The sequence below is a fragment of the Mus caroli genome, chromosome 6 (assembly GCF_900094665.2).
Source record: "Mus caroli chromosome 6, CAROLI_EIJ_v1.1, whole genome shotgun sequence".
In the NCBI taxonomy this organism is placed as follows: Eukaryota; Metazoa; Chordata; class Mammalia; order Rodentia; family Muridae; genus Mus; species Mus caroli.
The window spans coordinates 110,685,098-110,695,740 of NC_034575.1; the positions used below are offsets into that span (position 1 = coordinate 110,685,098).

At 47.9% G+C, this 10,643-nt stretch overlaps 2 protein-coding genes across 2 annotated transcripts in view; one reads left to right on the forward strand and one right to left on the reverse strand.

Annotated features, from left to right (window-relative positions):
* Nucleotides 1-9,858, forward strand: part of Tsen2 (tRNA splicing endonuclease subunit 2) — a 50,163-nt gene extending 40,305 nt beyond the window's left edge. The window contains exon 13 of the transcript XR_003836959.1: nt 9,843-9,858. The gene's annotated coding sequence lies outside the window, so the exon portion shown is untranslated. The remainder of the gene's footprint in view (nt 1-9,842) is intronic.
* Nucleotides 5,171-10,643, reverse strand: part of Mkrn2os (MKRN2 opposite strand) — a 7,138-nt gene continuing 1,665 nt past the window's right edge. Inside the window, exons 2-4 of the mRNA XM_021165610.2 lie at nt 8,881-8,930; nt 6,591-6,753; nt 5,171-5,508 (exon numbers count right to left, since the gene is read on the reverse strand). Coding sequence (XP_021021269.1) covers nt 5,286-5,508; nt 6,591-6,753; nt 8,881-8,930 — 436 coding nt within the window. The 3' untranslated portion in view covers nt 5,171-5,285. The remainder of the gene's footprint in view (nt 5,509-6,590; nt 6,754-8,880; nt 8,931-10,643) is intronic.

The following is a 10,643-nucleotide window of genomic DNA, read 5'->3' on the forward strand; positions in this document are numbered from 1 at the left end:
GCTGAAACCGTTTGGAAGCAGTGATCTTTAAAAAGAAAACAGGCGTGCTTGCTAATTGCTGTGGGCCATGTCCTCCAGTTTCCTGACTCCATGCTGTCCGCTCATGGCCCCGAATCCTGGTTGTGAGCGTCTGTACAGGCCTCACTCTGCCCACACACATTAGGCCTGGTGCTCTGAAGATCAGGTTCAGCAGTGCAGCTTCCCCAGCATCAGTGGACTGCACAGACACGCTTGTTCCTACCTCGTATTTAGCTTTTTACCATCATGGCTTCCCTTCGGGCTCCAGAGCTGAGATTTCTTGTGGCTTCTTGTTTTGAGTGATCACTTTTTGGAACTTTTCAAGTCAGACAAAAGTCTGAGAAGTCAGGCGGGTGGTGGTGGCACACACCTTTAATTCCAGCACTCGGGAGGCAGAGGCAGGNGGATTTCTGAGTTCGAGGCCAGCCTGGTCTACAGAGTGAGTTCCAGGACAGCCAGGGCTACACAGAGAAACCCTGTCTCAAAAAAAAACAAAAACAAAAACACACACACACACAAAAAGTCTAAGAAGTCGCTGTATGTATTTCACTCAGACCTGCTCAGAGACTGGTTACACCACACTCGGAAATCTTTTTTTTTTTTCCTAGAATTATTTATTTTATGCATGTGAGTACCCTGTAGCTGTCTTCAGACACACCAGAAGAGGGCATCAGATCCCATTACAGAAGGTTGTGAGCATCACGTGGTTGCTGAGAATTGAACTCAGGGCCTCTGGAAGAGTACTCAGTCCTCTTAACCACTGAGTCATCTCTCCAACTCTTCCAAGAGTTGTCCTCCAAGGTTGAGTGACTCCAAGAATACAGACTTAAGTACGGTGTAGAAAGCCCAGGAGACCACAGGTGGCACTTGACACAAAGCTGTGGGGAGGATCCTGGGCTGGGTTGGGGCACAGTGAGGGCACGCCTGCAGAGTGGAGACTTGGGTTTGACCCCACCACTAAGGAAGGGCAGGAGAGGGAAGAGCAGTGTGGCAGAGGCGCCATCTTCTCACTTGGTTTGGTTCAGAGCTGCTGGGGACTCAGGCCTTGCCCATGCTAGGTCAGAGTTTAGCACTGGTAAATCCCTAGTTCCAGAAGCAGCCATTACTATGGAGCCTTGGGATGCTGGACTGAAACACATCAGAGGCGCTGTGGCTTCCAGTCAGTAGCAGCGTTAGCTTACTTTTGGAGGACTTGTGCACTTCTGAAACAGATGTGTAATACATTTGTTTACATAGCCCAAGTTTGCCTGGTGGTGCCACACACCTTTAATCCCAGCACTAGAGAGGCAGAGATAGGCAGATCTCTGTGAGCTTGAAGCTCTGGTCTACAGAGCTATTTCTAGGACAGCTAAGACAAGAAACCCTGTCTCAAATGAATGAATGATGGATGGATGAATGAATGAATGAACAAAAATAAAAAGTCCCAAGTTAATCAAGATTAGAAATTTGCCCTATTGACAAAGCCACCTTCGTGAACTTGCCATGGGTGAGCTGCCGTAGCTACCTCAGCAGAACTGCCTCCCCATGCCCAGGTCCTCAGGATCCCAGGAGTCTCTTCCAGATGAGCTTTTAGTAGAACTGCTGCCTCAGGATTGAAGGTCAAAGGACCACTTGCAGAAGTCAGTTCTTTCCTTCCACTGTCCAGGTCCCAGGGGTCGAACTCAGGTTGTTAAGATTGTTAACCACAACTGGCCTTGCCTACTGCACCATCTTGCCAGCCGAAACTTGAGATGTTTAACCCACCAGTTTATCTTAAACATTTGTTGTTTCATAAAGTGCTAGGAGGTTTAAAAGCAGTCTGACCATTGTGAAGAATATAGGGATCTCTTACCTGAGTATACAGAATAGGAAAAAGGCATTTGTAAACCTTAGTAACAGATGGTCTCTGTATTTCCTTTATGTGAAAGGCTTCTAGTAGCTCGAATAATTGGCATCTTCATGTACATTTTTGAGAGCAGAGGATACAGGGTTCTGCTAGGTAGCTCCAGCTGGCCTCAAACTCCTCCTCCTCCTGATCAGCTCCCCACCCCACCCCCATAGAAAACTGAGTAAGTTTCCATCAGCGTTTCATCAGCGTTAGTTCTCCCTAAAGTCTGCCCAAGTGTCACACATGCTGGATAAGTGTTCTGCCTCTGACACTCTCCTGCCCCTTCCCTTGGCATATGCTGATAAAAATCTAATCAGAAAGCCCCAAGTTCACATTCCACATCAGCACCAGGAACATGAGTACCCTTGGGAACGGTGCTCTTTCTGAGCCTCAGTTTCTTCATCTGTGAAATGGAGTTAGGGGCTGAGGAGATGGCTCAAAGGGTAAGAGCACTTGCTACACACGCATCAGGACCTGAATTTGAATCTCAGCACCCAGGTACACAGCCAGGCATGGCTGCACATGCTTTGTAAACCAGCATTGGATAAAGATAGGCAGATCTGAAAAGCTTGTTAGCCAACCAGCTGAGCCAAAATGTCGAGCTTCCTGTTCAGTGAGCGACCCTGTCTCTGCCCCAGTCGTCTTGGTTTCCAGTGAAGTCTTAGCTGTTGTGTGGTATTTGGATGGGCAGTTTTATTTTTCTGTAAAGTTCCTGAATTTATAAGTGCAAATATTTGGTATGGAGGGGAGTCTACTACCTCCACCTCACCTAGCAAATTACCCACCCATGGGACAGTTATATCATGACACTCGTGATTGTGTATGCTGATCAAAAAAATAAATATAAGGTAGGATCCCATACAGTTTGTGTCAAAAGACTCTCAAGAGCTCCTGGGAAAGCAGAAGCCATCTCTAGACTTAGAGCCTGTGGTGGCTAATATGAGTTGATTGTCAACAGAATCTAGAACCACCTAGAAGACAAACCTCTGGTGAGAGAACCCATCCTGTACAGTGAGCCACACATCCCCATGGGCTGAGGTCCTGGACTGAATCCAAAGGAGAATTCCTGGCTGCAGGCCCAGTGGGTTCACCTTGCACCCCTTCCTCTGTGACAACCCCACCACAATAAACTGTATCCCTTAAACCAAGAGCCAGAATACGGCCTTCCTTTGTTGGGAGCAAATAACAGCAACTTGTCTTAAGTGCTGCCATTTTGACTTCAGACTCCATTTTACCTAAGCTGACCAACTCTTTCTCTAAGCAATGGTTCCCCAAAACATACTGCCTGTTCCTAACAACTGAAAGAACAAATGAATATGACTGGTTGAGCAAAAAACATGTTCAATGTCAGTTGACAAGGATGGAACACTTGGGAAAGTCCCTAATCCCTGAGTTCTGATTGGTAAACAGAACTGTAACGGCCCAGATGCTTTCTGGTCTTATGCTTATAAACCCTGCTTCAGCCCCTACTTGGGGATGCCAGAAGAAACAAGGCTCTCAGACCCTTGTCCGATGGCCCTGATTGATCGGCAACCCTGCTTATGTGAGGGGAGAAGGTACCCCAGCGGAAGGGCATCCTAAGACACGGGAGCCTAAGAACCTTACAGCTCTGATGTGGGACAGTGTCCCGAGGGAAGGGCATCCTGTGACCCAAGAGCCCAGGAACCACACAGTTCTGAGAGGAAGCCTCCTCAACAGAGGCTTTGTAGCTCCAGGGGAGGTATCCTCAGCTCAGGTGAGGAGCTCCGCCGCCTCAGCCCCACTCCTTTCTTTCTCTCAGTACTTCTTTTCTTCATGGCTTCTTCTGATGAGAGAGTTACACCAAGCAGCCATGGCTAAGGGCCAGGTTAGCCACTATTACCTCAGATTGTTATCACTTGAGGGGTGCAGTTGCGTGCCCTGTGATAAGGTGTCTGGTGTCCTCTGCCGTGAGGCTTCGGGTGTCTTGTCAGTGGTGTGGTGTTGGGTGTCCTGCTTTCAGTTTGTTCTCCCTAGAATTTGAGATCAGCTAGGGAAGGGAAAAACCCAAAGAGAGAGCAAGCCAGAGAGGAAATGAAGTAAGTTAGAGTTCTGGCCTCTCTGTTAGAAGGCAGAGGAAGGTGTGTGAAGGACAGTTTCAAAGGCGCTTCTGTTATACTTGGCAGGGGGAGGTTGTTTTAATTTTGAGTTATTATTATTATTTTGCCTTTGTGTGTCTCCACCATGTGCCTGATGCCCACAGAGGCCAGAAGAGGGCACTGTATCCTCTGGAACTGACGTTGCCATGTGAGAGCTGGGAATTGAACCAAGTCCTCTGCCGGGAACAGAGGCTCTTAGTGACTGAGCCATCTCTCCAGCCTCTGCTACCTTTGTTTCTGTTTTGTTTAGTTTAGTATTCTTGACACTCCAAAGGTTACTGAGCAGGGTTTTCCACCACTTGGCTGCATCCCCAGCCTTCCCATGAGTCGTCAGTCGCAGACATAAGACACACATACACTTTCAGAACCTGTGTCTGTCTGTCTCTCTCTGTCTCTGTATCTGTCTCTTTCTCTGTCTCCCCCCACCCCCTTAACTCTCCTGTCTCTGGTTCCTCGCTCTTTTCATTCACATCAAAAAGTAAGTGTGCTCGGTTCATATTAATTGATACAAAGTATTTTCTTCGATCAGTGAATACTGTTCTTCCACTCTGATTATAGCAGATTCTCAGCTTAAAAACACAGCTGTTGGGACTGGGGAACACTGACTGCTCTTCAAGAGATCCTGAGTTCAGATCCCAGCAACCACATGGTGGCTCACAACCACTTGGAATGAGACCTGACACCCTCTTCTGGCCCGTCTGAAGACAGATTCTTACTGTCTGAAGACAGTGGACTTACTTATAATAATAAATAAATCTTTGGGCCAAAGCAAGCAGGGACTGAGTGAGCAGGGTCAGCCGGAGTGAGTGGGGTTTACTGGAGTGAGCAGAGGTCCTAAAATTCAATTTCCAACAACCAACCACATGAAGGCTTACAACCATCTGTACAGCTACAGTGTACTCATATACATAAACTAAATAAATCATTTTTTAAAAAAACATAACTGTTGGAGAAATTTCGTTGTAATGAATTTTTTTTGGAACCCAGGGAATTTTTTTTCTTAAATTGGGGGTATGGTACAGGGGACTGGACCTAGATCTCTTACATGATAGGCAGATAGTTCTCCCACTGAGCTACATACTCTGTCATTTCATTTGTTTTATAAATTTTTATTTACTTTTGTTAGTTTCCTAATTTTTATATAATAAGCTTAATGGAAAACCATACATTTTTTCAATTAGTCACAATTAAGTACATTTATAAATCTGTACTACCGTCTAAAGGCAACAAACCCAACTGTCCTGTCTCAGCGGCCCTCAGATGCAGCATTTGGTCCAGTCTGCCTAAGAGGGGCTTGTCCGTGGGTCGGGATGGTCAGTCACGTGGAAGCCGCTTTCTTGGATGGCCCTGAAGAGCGTGATGTACTTGGAGGCCAGGCGCGTCCTCGGGATCACGTACTTTTCTGTGAACGCGTGCTTGTCCAGCTGCTCTCTGCCTTCCATGGCGAGGATGCAGTTAATGAAGGCGAGGGCAAAGGTCAGGCAGTTGTGCTGATTCTCTTCATACCTTGAAGGGATGAGGGAGACTCAGTGAGGTAAGACAGTCGTCACTGGTCTCCAGGCTGGCCTTGAACTCCTGACCTCAAATAGTCCTCCCACCTCAGCGATTACACCTGAGGCTACCATGCTGGCCCCTGAGAATGCTAACAGTAAAGGCTGATCTGTAGGATAGGCACCCACCACCAACACAAACAATCTCTGGGATTCACACGGCAGAAGGGAAGAACCAATTCTTTGATGTTGTTCTCTGGCCTCCACACATGGGCTGTATATGGTGCACACACATGCGCAAATGCATACACATAGAGGCAAATAAAATACATGAATACAATGTCATTTTTAAACGTTTTTTTTTTTTAAAGAGACCAGGCATAGAGCTCATACATCTTTAATCCCAGAACCAAGGAGGCAGAGGTAGTCAGATCTCTGTGAGTTCAAGGCCAGCCTGACCTATAAAGTGAAACACTGTCTCCAGAAAAAAAGAGTGGAGATGGAAAAAAAATGAGAAATTAATCTCAAATCACTAAAATAAACAAAAAAATGGAACTTAAATATTTTTATACCGTAAGCAATATTTTGAAAGTTTTAGAAATGCCAAGCATAGTGGTACAGGCCTTCAAACCCAGAACTCCAGAGGCTAAGGCAGGTTGATCTCTAAGAGTTCAATAACTGACACGCAGCAGTTTCTGGGAGGAGGGCTTTATTTGGGCTCTGAGGGACCTGTCCAGCCTAGCATCCTGTGGGAAGGCTGGAGGCAGCAGGAGTTGGGGCCACTGCTCACACCTCCAAGGAGCAAAGGGCACAGGTAGGGCAGGAAAGAATGCAGGCTCCAAGGCCCATCCCAAGACACCTGCTTCTCCAGCCGAGCCCCTCCTGCTCCCGGTCTCCCTCCCAAAATAGCACCAGCATCGGTGCCACTGAATATCAAAATACATGAATCTGTGAGGGACATTTTCTAGCAACTATATTTAGCTGTTCTCACAGATTGACAGTCAAGACATGGACTGCACTTAAACAGCGATGACCGTGGAGTGACAAGAATGCGTGACAAATGGGTGGCAGTGGCTTGCAGTCTTTCTAGACACCTACCTATGAGGCAGCCAGGCCAGCGAAGCAGAGAAGTCTTCCAAGTACTTGTCCCACTGGTCCAGCAGTCCAAACATGCTAGGCTGTACAAGTGGAACACTGAGACTCCACTCCCAGCCTGCCTCATCTCGCTGTATACCGTGTGCACTGTAATTATACACGACCCCTGAAAACACAAAGCAGTCAGTCACTCTGTAAAAGGTGCTCAGAAAATGACAGTAGGGCTGGCGAGATGGCTCAATGGGTAAGAGCACTGACTGCTCTTCCGAAGGCCCTGAGTTCAAATCCCAGCAACCACATGGTGGCTCACAACCACCCATAATGAGATCTGACGACCTCTTCTGGTGTGTCTGAAGACAGCTACAGTGTACTTACATAAAACAAATAAATCTTAAAAAAGAAAAGAAAATAACAGTAGCCAAATCCTATAAATCCGGGTCACACTTGTCTGCTACTGTCAGAGCTGCTGTCCATCCAAAGCAGTGGTTCTCAACCTTCCTAATGCTGTCCCCTTTACTACAGCTCTTCATGTAGCGCTGACCCCTGACCACTAAATTATTCCATTGCTACTGAGATGCCAAATCTTTTAAATTCAGGTTTAGAGGACTTGACCTGAGTTTGAACTCAGGTAAACTAACAGGCTGGTACCTAGCATCAGTTTCCAAGTTGCCCCCCAACAAAACCTGAGCCTAGTTCCAGTCTTTAGGTTAATCCCCAAAAGACCAGTGGCTCCAGGTTATTCCCCCAACAAACCTGCACCCCAGGTTACAAGCCCAACCTCTGCCTAACGACCACCAATGCAGAGGGGAGCAGAAATTGAGTTTATGATAGGACTCCCAGACCAGCCAATTATGTTAAAGGCCACAGGAGCTTTCCAATTAGATGCTTGCACATGTACTCCCTGCCTGCTGCTTACTCTAAAGCCTTGCCCCTGTAGACATTTGAGGCCCCACCCAAAAAAGTCTTGCATGATGGTGGTGCATTGGAGGATGGGTGCATTGGAGTGTGCTAGCTTGAATAGAATAAAGACCCCGACGTGAGTTGCATCAGATTGACTCCTGTCTGTTTGGGGGGGAGGGGGGATCAACATTTCCCTGGCACAACACTACTTCAGAACTAATTTTGCTACTGTTATGAGTCATAATGTAAATACCTGATATGCAGCATATGTGATATGCAACCCCCAAAGTGGTGCCTGGCTGGAGGAAGAGTCTCTTGGGATAGACTGTGGGATTTGGAACCTGCTTCCTTCCTGTCGCACCTGGACCCTTTGCTCCTTGGAGATGTGAGCAGCGGCCTCACTCTTGCTGCCACCAGCCTTCCCACAGGATGCTAGGCTGGACAGGTCCCTCAGAGGCCAAAGTTGGTCTTGACCCCAGATTAAGAATCACGGATCTAGTGAGGTTTAGAAGGGTGTTGTTGTTGTTGTTATGGTGGTGGTGACGGTGATGATGAGGAGGAGGAGGAGGAGGAAGAGGTGGTGGTGGTGGTGGTCAAACCCAGGGTCTCATGAATACTGGGCAAGTGTCGGTCCTGCCACTAATTTGCGCCAGGGGTGGCTCAGTGGCCTCTAAACTAAATCCTGCCAACAGAACATTGTGGATAGTCTCCTGTTCATGACTTCTGTCCTTGAGCTGGGACTGAGGCAAGACACAGCCACCCCCAGTCCACCTTTCTAACGCACAAGACCACAGACCTCAGCACATCTCATTTCATTCCTCAAGCCTGGTGTGGGGGGAGAGTGGGGACTCAGAAGCCGAGGGTCCACATGCTGTTTCACACCCAAGAACTGAGATCTTGATCGAATCAGTTTCTTTCTTCCTTCCTTTTTTGAGACAAGGTTTACAGGGTTTCTCTGTATAGCCCTGACTGTCCTGGAACTCGCTCTGTAGACCAGGCTGGCCTCGAACTCAGAAATCCGCCTGCCTCTGCCTCCCAAGTGCTAGGATTAAAGGCATGCACCACTGCTGCCCAGCCTGTTTCTTTTTCTTAAAATCCAGCACAGACGTGTGCAGGTTTGGAAGGCTCCTTCTGAAAAAACAGTAAGCTGGTTCCAGGGCTTAGTGGTGTGTGGCTCAGTGTCCTGCCTGGGTTCCACCTCAGCACTATTACCAAGTGGTTTAGTCTTCCAAACCCTCAGACTGTAAGCAGTGCTAACTTGCCAAGTCTCATGACCTGCTTCGGGCTGCAGTGGGAGAAGCAGGGAAGGAGGTATGCTTTTGTTGTGACCTCATCCTGCCTAGAAACCCTCCGTGGGGTTTTCTTAGGCTGGGGAAATGTAGGAAATGCTCACCGCGTGTGTTAGTGATTCCAACGTGCAGATCAGACTTCCCATCGTACTCCCTGAAACAGAGGGGGATTGTTTGCATTCGGTGTTATTTTGATATGTAGCCCTGCTGCATAGCCCAGGCTGTCCTGCAACTCAGGATCTTCCTGCCTCAGGTCCCAAGACAGCTGCAGCTGCAGGTGTGCCAGCTCGCCCACCAACAAGCACTTTATATAAAAAGCATGGGCGTTTAAATGAGGAGGGCATAGGTCTCCCCCATAGCCTGTGCTAGGCCTCACCATCAGCTATAGGGTGGCTAAAGGGTTCAGCAAAGCAGAACTCCCATACCTCCACAGTCGTATGGTGGAAGAGCTTTCTTCTCCCTCTGGGAGTCCATTCACTGACCCACCAGCTAATATGGGTGAAGGTTCTACAGGTCCTCCACCTTCTTTTTTGTTTGTCTAATTGTTTTGCTGGGTGGGGGTTGTTTTGTTTTGAAATGTAGTTTCTCTGTGAGGCCTTGGCTCTCCTGGAACTCACTCTGTAGACTAGGTTGGCCTTGAACTCAGGGAGCCTCCTGCCTCTGCCTCCCACATCCTAGGATAAAAGGTGTGCGCCACCACCACCCTGCTTGGTTCTCGGCCTTCTTAACCTGTGGCCACTGCACTCCCTGGATTGCTGTTTCTTACCATTGCTCTGTTGGCTTGAGGTTTTTCTGGTTTGGATCGGTTAGTTCTTGGATCAAACCCTGAGTCTCACATACACTCAGCACAAGCTTTCTATCTCCCACAAACCCTTAAACATATTCTTTTGTATTTGTTTGGTTTTGTTTAAGACAGAGGCTCACCATGTAACCCAAACTGGCCTTGAGCCTATAAGCCAACATCAATTTTTTTTATTGTACATTAACAAAATAATAGGCTTCATTCTGACACTTTCTGACATGTCTATAATGTGCTTTGATATGATCTGTGCACCTTGCTCTGCAGGTCATTCCTAGGAGGGCTCAGTCCTGGCGTCAGCTCTCAGCTCTCAGGTAACTGATTCTTCAGTAAAGCAAACAACCCCAGCTTTCTCATCATACTGTTCCCTCTCCGTCAACCCCAGGGACTGTTCTGAGCTTACAGAGACCCCATGGGCTCCGAGGCTAAGCTTGAGTGAACAAGAGTCTGTGCTGAGGGCTGATTCTGCCCCACTCTGGGTGCTCCACACTCCTCATTTCCCAGCTCCATCTTAGCCAGACCACCATCCCTCCCATAAATTTTCAGTCTTTTGACAGCTCGCTGGGTGTTGACTCTGGGCCTGACAAGTCAGGCTGGTGACACAGGAAAGCATGAGGCTCTGCCCTCGTGGCTTGCTTCCAGAAGGATCATTTCAGCTTTAGTTTGGCAAGTCTATGTTTTCTTTAGTTCAAGATACCAGAGACTGACCGGGCAGTGGTGACGCACGCCTTTAATCCCAGCACTTGGGCAGCAGACGCAGGTGGATTTCTGAGTTCGAGGCCAGCCTGGTCTACAGAGTGAGTTCCAGGACAGCCAGGGCTACACAGAGAAACCCTGTCTCTGAAAAAAAAAAAAAAAAAAAGATACCAGAGACTGGTCTACATAGCAAGTTCAAGACCAGCCTGGGCTAAGTGAACAACAAAAAGTTAAAGGAAGGTTTTTAAGCAAAAGAGAGGCCATGGTAGATAAGGATCTGGAGCCGGGCATGGTGGCGCACGCCTTTAATCCCAGCACTCGGGAGGCAGAGGCAGGCGGATTTCTGAGTTCGAGGCCAGCCTGGTCTACAAA